Source organism: Microcebus murinus, chromosome 4 (assembly GCF_040939455.1).
Source record: "Microcebus murinus isolate Inina chromosome 4, M.murinus_Inina_mat1.0, whole genome shotgun sequence".
Lineage (NCBI taxonomy): Eukaryota > Metazoa > Chordata > Mammalia > Primates > Cheirogaleidae > Microcebus > Microcebus murinus.
This window is the reverse complement of record NC_134107.1, coordinates 97,151,340-97,166,828: the sequence shown is the minus strand read 5'-3', so window position 1 is coordinate 97,166,828 and position 15,489 is coordinate 97,151,340. Positions and strand designations below refer to the sequence as shown.

General features: G+C 41.4%; 1 protein-coding gene and 1 non-coding gene across 4 annotated transcripts in view; both read right to left on the bottom strand.

Annotated features, from left to right (window-relative positions):
- Positions 1 to 15,489, bottom strand: part of KMT2A (lysine methyltransferase 2A) — an 89,115-nt gene that overhangs the window by 17,768 nt on the left and 55,858 nt on the right. For 2 of the 3 annotated variants that reach the window (XM_076002561.1, XM_076002562.1), the window contains 10 exons: positions 14,712 to 14,849; positions 14,283 to 14,441; positions 13,390 to 13,507; positions 13,189 to 13,267; positions 11,967 to 12,127; positions 11,243 to 11,425; positions 6,791 to 11,033; positions 6,035 to 6,115; positions 4,047 to 4,111; positions 2,685 to 2,855 (listed from right to left, as the gene is read on the bottom strand). In XM_076002561.1, the coding sequence (XP_075858676.1) occupies positions 2,685 to 2,855; positions 4,047 to 4,111; positions 6,035 to 6,115; positions 6,791 to 11,033; positions 11,243 to 11,425; positions 11,967 to 12,127; positions 13,189 to 13,267; positions 13,390 to 13,507; positions 14,283 to 14,441; positions 14,712 to 14,849 (5,398 nt within the window). Of the gene's footprint in view, positions 1 to 601; positions 2,856 to 4,046; positions 4,112 to 6,034; positions 6,116 to 6,790; positions 11,034 to 11,242; positions 11,426 to 11,966; positions 12,128 to 13,188; positions 13,268 to 13,389; positions 13,508 to 14,282; positions 14,442 to 14,711; positions 14,850 to 15,489 lie in introns of those variants that run through there. The other variant, XM_076002560.1, reaches the window with a different exon arrangement.
- LOC142870674 (U1 spliceosomal RNA) lies at positions 5,653 to 5,816 on the bottom strand. Its single transcript, XR_012919037.1, has one exon. It is a non-coding gene; the product is annotated as a U1 spliceosomal RNA (small nuclear RNA).

Genomic DNA, 15,489 nt, shown 5'->3' with positions numbered 1-15,489 from the left:
TCTAACCTGAGATTCTATGATCTCTTACTATCTGCTAGATATTTCCACTTAGATTTCTTTTTTTTTTTTTTTTTTTTGAGACAGAGTCTCGCTTTGTTGTCCAGGCTAGAGTGAGTGCCGTGGCGTCAGCCTAGCTCACAGCAACCTCAAACTCCTGGGCTTGAGTGATCCTTCTGCCTCAGCCTCCCGGGTAGCTGGGACTACAGGCATGCGCCACCATGCCCGGCTAATTTTATGTATATATATCAGTTGGCCAATTAATTTCTTTCTATTTATAGTAGAGACGGTGTCTCGCTCTTGCTCAGGCTGGTTTTGAACTCCTGACCTTGAGCAATCCGCCCGCCTCGGCCTCCCAAGAGCTAGGATTACAGGCGTGAGCCACAGCGCCCGGCCTCCACTTAGATTTCTTATCACTACTCCACACTCAACATCTTATATAGAACTCCTACTCTCCTCATATATGTTCTTTGTTCTCCATTCATTATCTTTTCTTTAGTCACCCAGGCCTAAATCTTCAGAGTTACTTTTGACTCTTCCTTTTGCACTCCTCATATCCAAGTAGTCACCAAGCGCATCCATTCTTCTTTCCTTTCTTTTCTTTCTTTTTTTTTGAGACAGTGTCTTGCTCTGTTGCCTGGGCTAGAGTGCCATGGCATTAGTCTGGCTCACAGCAACCTTAAATTCCTGGGCTCAAGCAATCCTTCCACCTCAGCCTCCTGAGTAGCTGGGACTACAGGCATGCACCACCATGCCCAGCTAATTTTTTCTATATATTTTTAGTTGGCCAATTAATTTCTTTCTGTTTTTAGTAGAGATGGGGTCTCGCTCTTGCTCAGGCTGGTCTTGAACCCCTGAGCTCAAATGATCCACCCACCTTGGCCTCCTAGAGTGCTAGGATTGCATGCATGAGCAAACACACCTGGCCTCCTTTCCTTTCTTTTCCCACTGAAAATGGGCTTTATTACCTGACATCTCTTCTCTAGCAATACTCTTATTAGTGACCTCTTGTCTTTGAGTGTCTTTAGTTCTAGTTATCTTATACGGAGCTACCACATTAAGCTTCCTAAAATTCTGCTTTTATTTCACTCTCCCAAATTTTCAAAGGCCTCATGGTTTAGCACCAAAGACCCTCCAACACCTAAGCCCAATCCACCTTCCCAATCTTTTCTTTCAGTATGACCTGAAATGGATTTCAATGTCATCTTCCCACCTGACACTACTCTAAACCCACCAAAAGGAATCCTGTCTTTCTCACTTTGCTTATATCTCTGCTTCTTCTTAGAGAGCCCTCTCCATTCCTCTTTGCCTTACCTAAAGTCTATTTTCTCCCTTAATAGAATCTTCCATTCTATTAATCTTCATGGGTTTTTTGATAACCCTAACTCACCATAGTAACCTTTCTCTCTTTTAAACTCTTTTAGTACTTATAGTCCAGAGAATATTCACTAGTCTTTCAAAGGCTAATGAGTACCCACACACTCAGGATACAAAGATGAATAAGAAAATAAAATGCTGGCCCTTACTGGAAGTTCACTGTTGACTGAGTGAGAAATAAAGGAAGCAAACAAATTATAAGCTCTGAGAGAACATATAAGATTTGAAAGCAGGGAGTGGGAGTGCTCAGCTACCTCAGAAGGTCAGGAAAGGCTGTTAGAACTGGATTTTTTTTTTCTCTTTTGAGACAGTCTCACTCTGTTGCCCAGGCTAGAGTCCCATGGCGTCAGCCTTGCTCACAGCAACCTCAAACTCCTGGGCTCAAGTGATCCTCCTGCCTCAGCCTCCTGAGTAGCTGGGACTACAGCCGTATGCCACCACACTTGGCTTGTTTTCTCTATTTTTAGTACAGATGGGATCTCACTTTTGCTCAGGCTGGACTTGAACTCCTGGCCTCAAGTGATCCTGCTGCCTCGGCCTCCCAAAGTGCTAGGATTACAGGTGTGAGCTACCTCGACTGGCCCTGAACTGGAATTTTTTTTTTTGAGACAGAGTCTCATTTTGTTGCCCAGGCTAGAGTGAGTGCTGTGCCATCAGCCTAGCTCACAGCAACCTCAATCTCCTGGGTTTAAGCAATCCTACCGCCTCAGCCTCCCAAGTAGCTTGGACTACAGGCATGCACCACCATGCTGGGCTAATTTTTTGTATCTATATTTTTAGTTGGTCAATTAATTTCTTTCTATTTTTAGTAGAGAAGGGGTCTCGCTCAGGCTGGTCTCGAACTCCTGACCTTGAGCAATCCACCCGCCTTGGCCTCTTAGAGTGCTAGGATTACAGGCATGAGCCATTGCGCCTGGCCCCTGAACTGGATTTTGAAAGGTGAGCTGGAGCTCACCAAGTGAGGGCAGGGATAGCATTCCAGGCAGAGAGAAGAGCGTGTGTAAAGGCACACAGGGAGGAGAGAATGGCATGGAAGGTGCACAAGGAAGTGGCAGAAAACAAGGCTGGAAAGAGAAGCAAAGTTCTCATGGGCAGGCTTTGCCAAGGTGTGTATAACTTTGAAAATATAATTTGTATCATTAAATTTTCACATAAATGATGGCTATTTCTCCAAAAAGGACAATGAAAATGTATGAAGTATCCAAGTATCCTCCTAACACCTAGCATAAACGCACACCTAAATGGCACTAATGTAGATCTAGCTGAAATGGAATCTATGCTGATAGGTCAACCTAATTTAATCCACTCACCTTCAATACTTTCTGCACAAATCTGAAAGCCATCATCACTTGAAATTTCAAAAACAAGTCCTTTCTTGGGCTTTCTCTCAGCAATGCTTTCCTTCCGCTTTTGCTCTTGCTGGAGCCAAAGCATCAGCGGAGAGCTGAAGTTGCTTTCATCTTCTTCCACTGTTTTAGGTTCTAGAGGGAAGAAACAGATAAGGGACAGAGTAGTTACAACATGTTTACTGAACACCAGCTATGTGCAGAGTACTTTACATAGACTATTTCTAAGCCTAACAATACTCCATACTTGGCTTATTATTGATATTTCCACTTATATATAACAAAACTGAGGCTAAAATAGCTTGCCCTAGGTCACAGCTATAAAGTGACTAAAACTGGATTTTTTTGTTCATTTTTTTTTTTTAAATATAAAGTTGTGCTGTCTCTGTGAAACAGTTTCTGGTATGACAATCTGATAAGTTTTTCAGTAAGTAATTGCCCTCAACAGGTTCACAGGCAAAAAATAATGATGGTTTATGTATGGTATATGTATGAAGGTTTACTATATATGAGGTACTCTTTTCTTCTAGGAACCTCAGGCTGATTAACTCATATAAACCTCACAACAACCCAACAAAGTAGGTGTTATTATTATCTGCATTTTAAGGTGAGAAAACTGAGGCCAAGAGAGGTTAAGTAACTAGCCTAAGTTCATACAGCTAGTAATGGTAAAGCTGGGATTTCAACCCATTTGGGTTGAAATGCACTCAGATCCACTCAGTCACCACTCCTCATGTAAACAGAAGTGTCAATCCTCGTGAATCAGCAAACCAGCAGGATGTGATAACATCCCAAATCTTATGCCTGAGCATTTTTTCTACCTGGTTCTCTTTTGGGAAGTCCCATCTATGGAATTGAGCAAGGCTTTAAATCCAGAGCTCTCTAATCTTGAAGTGACTAGTTGTTTCCTGATCAAATCCATTAGGACAGGTGGAAAATGCTATGGAGATGTATCTGGTGTTATAACCAAAATCTAATAAAAATGGTTCCTGGTTTTCTTCAGTAACAACTAAAGGAGGAAGTCAGGTTATTACTACCTATTGAAGGAGCTATTAAAACCCATAGAGCAGAAAAGTATTTATAGGTGTTCTTTCGTGTCCTTTAGCTGATAGATGATCACAGAATATATACTAGAAGAGCCTTGCACAATGGGAGAGGTGCTTTGAGTTTCAATCTACAAATTTGGCCAATCACTTAACTTTCTTAGAACTTAGATTTTATTTGTTTGTTTTTCTGAACTTAGAAAATCAGGAGGCAAAGTAGTTGATTTTTACATCCTTCTAGCTTTGAAATTTTCTGATTCTAACTTGTTATCCACCCACATACCTGTATTTTCTTGTTCATTTGCTGGATTTTGTGTAGCCTGAATCTCTGGAGGAACAGCCACTTGCCTAAATAAAAATAAATTCAAACATGAAATATAACATCAGCTTTCTTCAATTCAAAGATAAAAACTGTCTATAATCTGCCACACAGCTTTGTAATACAAAATAATTACTAGAAAATGAACCACAGGGGCTTTCTGTAGAACTTGTTGAATGAATACACCACCACACCACTGAATGGTACAGAACATAAAACTGTCTTTTATGAGATTCTTTACCAAATATTAAATTTCTGCTTTTGAAGTTGTAGATTGTGTCCTTGAAATTCTTCTCATACCCTTAGTATTAGAAAAAAATGAAAGGATATTGGTCAGAAGCAGTTCTAAAGTTACTTAAGTTAGCTGGTTTAATTCAAAATAAAAATAAAGTCCGTGCACAGTGGCTCATGCCTATAATCCTAGCTCTCTGGGAAGCCAAAGTGGGAGATTACTTGAGCTCAGCAGTTCGACACCTGCCTGAGTAAGAGCGAGACCTGGTCTCTACTAAAAATAGAAAAATTAGCTGGGTATGTAGCTTGCACCTATAGTCCCAACTACTCAGGAGGTTGAGGCAGGAGGATCGCTTGAGCTCAGGAGTCTGAGGTAGGGTGAGCTATGATGATGCCACTGCACTCCAGCTTGGGCAACAAAATGAGACTCTGTCTCAAAAAAATAAAATAAAAAAATAAGTTAAAAAAATAAAAATAGGCCAGGCGAGGTGGCTCATGCCTGTAATCCTAGCACTCTGGGAGGCCGAGGCGGGCGATTGCTCAAGGTCAGGAATTCGAAACCAGCCTAAGCAAGAGCAAGACCCCGTCTTTACTATAAATAGAAATAAATTAATTGGCCAACTAATACATATAGAAAAGATTAGCCGGGCATGGTGGCGCATGCCTGTAGTCCCAGCTACTCGGGAGGCTGAGGCAGCAGGATTGCTTGAGCCCAGGAGTTTGAGGTTGCTGTGAGCTAGGCTAATGCCATGGCACTTACTCTAGCCTGGGCAACAAAGTGAGACTCTGTCTCAAAATAAATAAATAAATAAGATGCATGAGCTAGTAAACCACCAACAATTTTAACTTTATAAAATTAAATAAATCCTGGAAACAATCCTAATGCATATCAATAGGGGACTAGTTAAATAAGTTATTGTAGATCCACACAATAGAATTGGAGGCAGCCATTAAAAAAAGTGAAGTGCATCTATTTGTGCTGGCCCAGAAAGAAGTACACAACACAAATGAAAAACCAAGTACAGAACAATACATATAATATTATTCCTTTTATGTAAAAGAAAGCATATATATATATTCCTGCATATATAAACCATGTACATCTGTATATGCACAGAAATGTGTGATGGATAAAAATAAATTATTAGCAACAGTTACCTCTAGGGGATAGACTGGGAGGGGGTGGGCAGGATGAATAGGGAACCATTACCCAGTTATTTAAATAATTCTATGTTATGTTTTTTGTTATTTATTTACCATCCTGTATTACTCCCATTAAGAAAATTTTGACAAGAAAACAAAATCAGTACAAATCAGTAAGAACTATTTTTTTTTTTTTCAGGGGAGAACACGAATGCAGTCCCCCACTACCACAAATTATGCAGTTGAGTTTCCCACATTTGGGGAAATCTCAGGGGTCAGCATATCCGGAGTACAATGGATAAGCCTAGCCCTGGGAAAACCACCTTCGTGATCATGGTATCTTCCCTGCCAGCTAAGTATAGGAAGAACTGTTTTTAAATGAGGCAGACAGATTAACTGGGCTTAATCTTAGAGGACTAACTTTTTTGTTTTTGTTTTTGAGACAGGGTCTTGCTCTGTTGCCTGGGCTAGAGTGCAATAGTGTGATCATAGCTCATTGCAACCTCAAACTCCTAGGCTCAAGTGATCCTCCCACTACTATAGGCCCAGCCACTTAAAGGACTAATTTTTAACCTTACCCTGCAGGTTGCCCAGACTCCTTTTGTGATGACTGTTCCACACTAGCTGTATCCTGTTGCTCAGCCTCTGGTCCTGGAGTCCTGAAACAGAATCATTTATATCTTTTCAAGAAAAGCCACCAGTAAATATACATTGAATTAAATGGGACGTCAATATAAAGAAATGACTCTGCCAGGATCTGATAAAATTTGTGAGCCAACAAAACTAACCTATGGTCATAAAGGTTAGAATAATGGTTACCTTGAGGAGGTACTGACTAAGCGAGGGCTCAAGGGGCCTTTTAGAGTGCTAGAAATGTTCTGTATCTTGATGTGAGTTGTAGCTACATAGGTGCAAACATATGAAAAAATTCACTTGTGTACTTTACATATCCTATACTTCAATGATAACATTTTAAAAAAGGACTCTATGAGGATGTACAACAGGTGACTTCGCCTTCCAGACAAGAATAATCACTGCCTAGTATCCTAAGCCTTAGCAAAAAAGAAACAGAAACAAACAGCAGCACTGTTTGAAATCAGAGCAAAGAGTAATTAGAGAAGTAGTTCTATCCAAGAGACAAACTGCCATGGATAGAACTAAATTTTGCTCTATAAATTGCCACTGGGAGAAAAAGAAAGTCAAACCCAGAAAACTCCCAAGTAACACAACTTGCACAGAGGACTGTCCCTCCCAAAAGATTGCCACTTTAACAGCCCCTAATCCAGAACACAAAGCCCCACAGACCAAGCATAGCTGATATTTGGATCTCTCACCCTGTGACTGAGGTCAGGGATGTTGTGTTGGCTTCTTGGTCTGGAATGTGTGCTTCAGAAGAACTGGTCGGCAAATGAGAAACTTTGTGCTTCTTGCCATTCCCTTTGTCCAGAGGCAGCTGAATCCGCTTGATTTTTGGTTTGGGTTTAGTGGGACCTGGCACTGAAGGGCTTGCTGACTGCTGTCCAGAGGATGGAGAGCTCCCAGGAGAGGATGAGCTGGCTTGCATAGCTGAGGATAAAGCCTTGTTCTGCTCTAGCCCCAAGCTACCGGGAGCATCTACGGTCTGGGTGAAGTTGGATACTTGGGGCCCTGAAGTAGAATCAAGATCACGCTGGGAAGAGAGAATCCCAGTTTTGCTGGCAAGGAGCTGGTTTACATGCTGAAGGTGATAGTGTTCTTCTGCTTCCCCGGAGGGTGAAGCAGTTGTTATGCCCGTAGTCTGAGTAGACGGGAGCACACAGATGCTAGATGCTGCTGTCATTGCAGCAGTAGAGGGAGTCTGTGATGTCCCCATTTGTGGGAACATTCCTGAACTTGGTGGTAAAGCCACAGGCTGCTCCTGAACTCCCAGGCTCTGCTGGCTAGCTTTGATTAAAAGATTGCTTATTGAGCCAATATCTGGGGTACCAAGCAACCTTGGGTTTGTTAAGGTGACATGTCCTGGAACTGATGCACTACTTGTGGGGGTTGTTGTAGTTGGCATGGACACAACATTTAAGACAGAGGAACCAGAGGCCAAGGCAGACACAGGCCCTGATGTGAGGTGGCTAGTATCTTGGCTTATTGTTGATGTGCCCGCCGCTGTGGCAGCAGTTCCTCCCACACTTTGTGGTAACAGGGGTGCCTGTTCAAAGTACATGATGCCAGATTTAGATCTTTTTATGATGTTGGGGACAGTTCGGTGAGATGAAGTATTAAGTGACCCCAAATCCAACAGATTGGGATGACTTGAAAGCTGGGAGGGTGTGAAGTTAATCAATGTCATATTAGAAACCACATCGGAAGGGGCAATGTTTGAAGGGGTACTAGAAGGAGCAAGTTTTTTATTCTTTCGGGTCTGTAGACGAGATATGGGTCTTTTCTTGAGTCCAGAGGATGGAGTGGCTACTGTGGTACTGAGGTCTGTCCTCTGGCTTGCTTCTGAAACCAAAAGTTGGGGATCTGGAGGAGGCTGAACCCCAATAAGTAGGCCTGAAGGAGGGTTGCTGATGTTGGGTGGGAAGCTACTTTGAGTAGCTGCAGGAAAGGAATGTAAGTGCTGGTGATGAGACATGGGGAGCAATCCTTTGCTAGCAGGAGGGAACAAAGATTGAGAAGCTGGCAAGCTTGGATTTAGTCCTGTGGTTAGGGTGAGACCACTTCCCATGGGCCCCAATACTGAAGTATTTGTCTCCATCACACTGGGTGTAGAACTAACAGAAGAGGTCAATTGGATTTTTTGGGTCACTCCATTTGGAAGAGTTTGGAGAACATAAAGTGGCTGCATATTCTGGTTAACGACAATGAGTTTCTCAGTGGCTGGTTTCAGGTGGGGTGGAGTGGTCTGGACAGCTGCATTAGAAATCTGTGATGGGCCAGGACTATCAGTAGAATTGGGCACATACTTCTGGTTCTGGATAGGAACAGTAGGGGAAACAGGTACCTGAAGACCAGGGGTACTACTGTTTCTAGTTAAATCCTGATTGTTGCCATGACCTTGCTCCACTGAACCACAAGGGCTGGAGATGTGGTCTGCATCCATGTGTCCTTGGATAAAATGATCAGGAGTCATGTGGCCTTCTGGAGTTGGATCTACCCCTGGACTCAGCAGTGCTGGGTCACCTTCAGAGGAGGCTACAGATTTTTCTGTGATGGTTACTCTCTTCTCCCCTGAATCTGAGATTACAGCGAGTCTACTAGGATTCTGGCTAGGGACAGTGGGACTCCGGGTGGTCAGGACAGAGAGATCAGAAGGTAGCTCTAGAGGCAACTCAAATTGTTCCTCTGCTGAGATAGAGGAAGAGACACTACTGTCCACAGTTTCTGTTGTCGGCAGCTGCTGAGAAAATACTCCAAAAAGACCCATGTCTTTTTCACGATTACTGTCAAGATCCAAACCTTCACCAAGATTCAGGAGTTCTGATGAAGATGACTCTGGGCTCTCACCCAAAGCCTGCATGGAGGGAGTATTCTTTAGCACAAAGTCCATAATGTCTGAAGGCAGGATATTCCCACAGTCATCACTGTTGTTATTATCTGAGTCTGATTTCAGGAGCTCAGTATTGTAGGTGTCCAGTAAATTTTTGTCTGATGGAGTACTTGTGTGGACTCTGCGGCTTGACTCCAATGAACTGAGCTGAGCCTCCAAGGAATCTTGTCCCTGTGTTTTAACTCTGGTTACAGGGTGGCAGTTATCCATCTTTGGCTCATTTTTGTGACCAACAGAACTCTTAATGACATGTTCTTTTTCCCCAGCATCTTCAGGTCGATCAATCTTTAAGTTTTCCGTTCCATTTTCTTTACCATTTCTTTTTGGAATCTGGCTGCTTTTCCTTGTTGTGGCTGTGACACTAGTATCACTCTCTGTCCCATCATCAACACCATCCAATTGTGAAATTTTTGGAAGATCACATTGTTCCTCCTCCCGAAATAAATTATGGGATGCCAGCCGTTCCTCTCCACCTGAAGAAATCACTGTTCTAGTGAAATTGTAATAGTATAAGTCGTCTTCATCGGAAGTGCTTAAGTCATCAGCCCCATCCACCTGTCCTTCAGCTGATCTCTTGCCTCGCTTCTTCCCAGTTGAGCTGCTATAGAATGGAATGTCTTCTTCACCATAGGATCTTACTCCATAGAGTGGGGTAAGTCCAAAGAACATGTTAGAACGTGCACGGGCACTGCGACGGGGATATCTCCTCTTAAAAGAACCATCCTCCTGAGGTTTGGGACCATCTGGAAGCATTAGGTTTCTGTCCTGTACTGGAAGATTCTGATAGTTGTTACTTTGAGAATCCTGGGATGAGGTATTATTGGGGCTTGGTTGGGCCACTGGACCATTTCCTGGACTTTCAGAGGCTGAAATTGGTTCTGTTGGTGATGCTGACTCTATTTGCAAAGGGGAAGCAGGACTACTTTCTTTCAGGGCACTTTTGGATTGACTCTCACTTTCCATTTTTAGAGGTGTCAGTGTAACTTTGACTGTGCGCTTCCGAGGTGCCTGTAATTCCTTGCCAGATCCTTCTATTTGCATGGGTGGAGCTTTGGGGACTCCTGGAATAGAAAGGGCTTTATCTCCAATCTTATCAGAAGAAATATTATTACAAGGTCGTTGCCCCAGAAACTCAGGAGTCAAAACCTCATCACCAAACTCTGGCTTTAGGTTTCCTTCTTCACCAGTTGTCACCTGACCAGGTTCCAAAAAAGATTTACTGGAATGCTTTTCTTTGAAAGTTTCTTTACCAGATTTTTTCCCTTTCTGTCTCCTATCTCTGGAACTAGATCCCACATGTTCATTGATAATGGATGACCTGTTGCTCATTCCAGATAGTTTCAAGGTTTTGACTTCAGTATCTTCATCTGGAGAAGGGTTTGCTGACTGAGTAAGATCTGTGTGTTGGTCTCGATCATTCCTTTGCCCTCTCAGGTGGAGCTGTGGGAAAGAGAGGGCCTCTTTAGAAGAAAAGGGCACCGAAGAGGATTCAGCAAAAGTGCCGATTTTACCAACATTCAGTTCTGCAGATGTTGTGTTATGAACCTGTGAGGCCAGTTTAGGAATTCCAGGGTAAGCTACATTGTGTGCAGATCCCTCTGAATGCTTGGAACTCAGCATCTTGGTCTTGTCTCCCTTTAAAGAGGAGCTCTTAAATGCCAAGTCTGAAGTACTGGACTGCTTCATTTCTGAAGATGAAGATCCATCCAAGTGACTAGTTTTAGTCCCTCCAGTAACCACTGTCCTTTGCAAATTTGAAGAAGTAGGAGTGTTCTGCCCTAAATTAGTATTTGAACTCAGTGGTCCTAAGACATGATCGACTGCTTTGGCACTTGACTCAAGATCTGTGGCAGTCCCAATGGTGGAAACTGAGGAAACACTATTCCTAGAATAAGTATTCCCAGTCCTCATTGGAGACATTATCCGGAGTTTGGACCGCTGGGGTGACAAAGAAGAAGTACTGTGACGCCTGGAGCCAATGCTTCGAAGTCCAGAGGAGAGTAAGGGATCACCCACTGTGACTATTTCATGAGTGGTTGGGGTAGGACTTCCTAAATGAGAGAAAAAGTAATAAAGTCTATTACAGATAAAACAAATGTGTAGAAGTCACTGGTATCAATTACTTGGCTATATTTATAGATAACTGGAAATCTATATTTTTCAATTAGCAAAAGTCACCAAGATAAAGTTGTCTGAAAGAATTACAAATTAATCTTTGGATTGACCTTCTTGAGTCAACTAGGTCAATGAAGTTGTTTACCTGCAGAAGGCAACGGCCGACAGCCAGGGGATCTCTGTGTTGGAGAGTAACTGGGTGTCCGAATTCTAGGAACCTTTGAGATGACATGGTAATAACAGGAGCCAGAGGTCTGTGCATGAGGTCGATCTGGTGATGGAGGACTTACAATTTCGGCTGTGTTTTGACTGTCCTTAGATGAACTTTCTGTGGTAGGAAATAAAAACTCTTAACTAAAAAAGCCCAAATAAAATATCAAACAAACGATCTATTAAAAAGCCAGCTATTAGATAAATATAGAACTAGAAACAAATGAGACCTCCCAAGTAAATGACTTTTCCCCTTCCTTTCTTTCTTTTTTTTTTGAGACAGCGTCTCACTCTGTTGCCTGGGCTAGAGTGCTGTGGCATCAGTCTAGCTCACAGCAACCTCAATCTCCTGGGCTCAAGGGATCCTACTGCCTCAGCCTCCTGAGTAGCTGGGACTACAGGCATGCGCCACCATCCGCGGCTAATTTTTTGTATATATATTTTTAGTTGGTCAATTAATTTCTTTCTATTTTTAGTTAAGATGGGGTCTCACTCTTGCTCAGGCTGGTTTTGAACTTCTGACCTAGAGCCATCTGCCCGCCTCAGCCTCTCAGAGTGCTAGGATTACAGGCATGAGCCGCTGCGCCCGGCCTCCCCTACCTTTCAAGCACAGTACTCCCAAAAACTGAATTCAAGTCTCATCTTGATTAAAGACTAACCTGTAAAAGATGTTGGACTATGGGCGATGGTCCTATTTTCATCATGTTGAACAGTGCTGTTGATATCTGGCTCTATAACTGGAGGACGGCACTCCACTATCTTGCACGTATACACGCAGCGCTTGCGAGCATCTGTGGTGCTCCAGTATACCCTGGAACACCTGGCAGATAAATTTGGGAAAATCACCATCAGGAAAAGGACAGATCTTCTCTCTTTGTCCTAGGTTTCCTGATCTCCTAGATCTATAGAATTTAGCTTTAGTACTAGGGTTCTTAGTATAGATTCCCCTAGTTAGGTTGATCCAAGTTGTTTGAAGTCCTTGGTTTTTCCTAGCCTCTCAGAAAATAGCACAAGATCTTTTTTTTATTGTATCATAAGCAAGTGCCAAAAATAGCAACATATCCTAAAAGCCAGAGAAAGAAAAATACTAGCTACTACAAAAATAGTTATTGGCCTTCAGGCAGGGATTATTGCTGCACAATATATACAAAGTGAGGCCCTAAAATAAAACAAAGGGCAAATCTGAGATGTTTCCTTTGGGAGAAAAGCCCCATGAGACAAGGGAAATGTAATTGCTTCAAATTTGCTGAATGCTGGTGGAGCCTAGTTTGTACAAAGAGCTGTCAGCTAAATGTGGAGTGCAGACTGTGTCATCAGAATTGGAATGCAGAGTAAGTTGGAGTATATGTTGCAAAATGAGACTCCCAAGAAGAAGTGGTAGAAGGGGAATTTTGAATTTATATTGTTAGCTTGTTAGACATTTTGACAATTTGCTCCACATAGGAAAGCTTATAAATTCTTACTGGAGAATTTGATTATTATTGTGGGGATTTTTATTTTTTTGAAGGACCTGTAAAATGTAAAATTGGGAATAGGGCATGAAGCGTTTGATCCATAAAAACAATCTGGACTTTTGCATCCAGATAAATAGAATTTAGAGAAATCTTAAGAGACTGTGTTTTCTGTGTAAGTTTTATTTTAAAATAATTCTGAAATTATGTCAACAATACTTTCTTTCTGTAACTGGACTGAGCTAACATAAAATGCTGCTTTAGTCCCAGTCTACAAGCAGATGAACCAGAGAACTAGCAAAAAATGTAATTAATTTTTAGTAGTAGTTAAAAGTAGCTAACAAGTATGTCTCCACATTTAATGACCTGCACATGGCTTCAGGGTGCTCAAGTTGTGGGGCTGCTATCCTCTCTTTATAGTGCTACTTACTGATATCCAATAGGAAAGAGCTTATCTTCACAGTCAGAGAGATCATTCAGAATTCCTAAGCAGTCAATTGTCATAGAGCCTGACCAAGGAAAGAAACAGTGATTAGGGGAGGTAATAATGAGGGTCATTTTATAATTAAGGACTAGAAAGTGCCCCAGTGATATATACAGTCTTTCCCAATAACCAAAGCCTAGGTCATACCAATCATCATGTGGATATTTTCTGGTTCCAAGCCATTGAGAAACTTCCTTCTCAAGCTGATTCCTTCAAAGTCCACAAATACTCTTCTAAAAACTTCAAATCCATTCTCAGGAACCACCTTAAATAAAATCCATGGTAGCTATTAGTAGGCTGTCCCTTTATACATTATACTCATGACACTGACTCTCACAGAGGGAAAGAACAGAGCATATCTCAAAATCACCCTTGTATTTTACTAATAGGACATCTGTACTTCTCATAAGAGGATGTAACTCTAGGAACACCTTCTCACCTAGTGAGAAGGCAAAATAGTTTACCATCTTTCTGTTTTCCACCATTTCCCCCCCTAAATTCAAAAAGCAACTCAACAAGCCATAAAAAGACCTGTGAGAAACTTAAATGCATATTGCTAAGTGGAAGAAGCTTGTTTGAAAAGGATACATATTATATGATTCCAACTATGTGAGACTCTAGAAATGGCAAGACTATGGAGACAGTAAAAACACCAGTGGTTGCCAGGGTTGGGGGAACGTAGGGATGAAAAAGCAGAGCCCAGAGGATTTTTAGGGCAGTGGAAATATGTTGTATGGTATCACAATGGTGGATATATGTCATCACACATTTGTCCAAACCCATAGAATGTATACACTAAGAGTGAATCTTAATGTAAACTATGGACTCTGGGTGATAATGATGTATGGGTGTATGTTCATCACCTGTAACAAGTGTACCACTCTGGTGAGGGATGCTGATAATGGGGAAGCTGTGCATATGTGAGGGCAGTGGGTATATGGGAAGTCTCTGTACCTTCCACTCAACTTTGCTGTGAACGTGAAACTGTTTTAAAAAATAAAGCTTATTATTTTTTAAAAAAGCAACTAAAGCTCTCTCACTTCGCCTTTGATCAAATCCCGATGTCGTTGGCAATACACTTTTTTATCATCCAGAAAAACACAGTTCTTGGCTCGGGAACACATGAAGTGATAGTTGCTGGTACAGGATGTGAGACAGCAACCCACCGTGGCTCCTGGCTTTTGGCAGAATTCACATCTCTAAAAATCCAGAAAGAACAGAACCCTATTCAGAGTTTTACATGTTTTAAGACATTTACTATCTCCTTCATAGAATCACCCCATTCTGCATTTCTTACAATTCATTTTGTTAATTGGTGATCTACTGAATTATGTAAACCAATACCTGTTGTTGGCTAACTGTCCTGAAGGCACTGTGAAAAACATCAGTGAGGTTGCATTCACCCAGAGAAAGAACATCTGGAAACTGAGAGGGAATCTCTTTCATAAAATTTACCAATAAGTTCTTACCAGCTGCTTGCCCCTGATCACAGCCATATGCACATTCTTTAGTGATCCATCATCATCTTCAAACACTTCTGCTGACCACAAAGCACAATTTACATGTGTCCACTCATTTTGGCCAATGTACAGCAAACGGCCAGCATCCTATAAAATTAAAAAAATTCTTTTTTTTTTTAAAGAATATTATGCCAAAGAAGGTTTTCCTTGACATTATTTTTACTCAGTGAAGATAATCATAAGAAAGCAACTAAAATTCTTTAATTTAGGAATACACACAAAAATCACAATTCATTTTTCAATGTTTCCCTGTTTCTACTTCTTTCCTTTCTAGATTACATTTTCTACAGACTGAAAATATTTTATAAATCTAGAGAATAAAAAAATGAACAATATGTGCTCAGTTTTTAAATATATGCACTGGCTTCTTTAAAACTGTATTTCAAAGCCAATTCTTTCAGATTGCATTAAAAAGCTTTTTTTTAAATGTAAGCTTACTACGTGCCAAGCACTAAACAGAGGCTTTATAAGCATTATTTCTTTTAATCCTCACAACCACTCTGAGGTAGGCATTATTATCTTTATTTTTAAAATGAATATGCTGAAATAAATAATTAATTGAAAAAAAATCAAACTGAGGGTCAGAGAGGTTAAGCTACTTGCCAAGGTCAACAAGTAGGGAGTTGAACACAGAAATAAATCCAGGCAGCCTATCAGAACTGGGGCTCTTAATCATTCTGTTATCCCACATAAAACACAAGCTTTTTAATACAAACCTTATATTTTA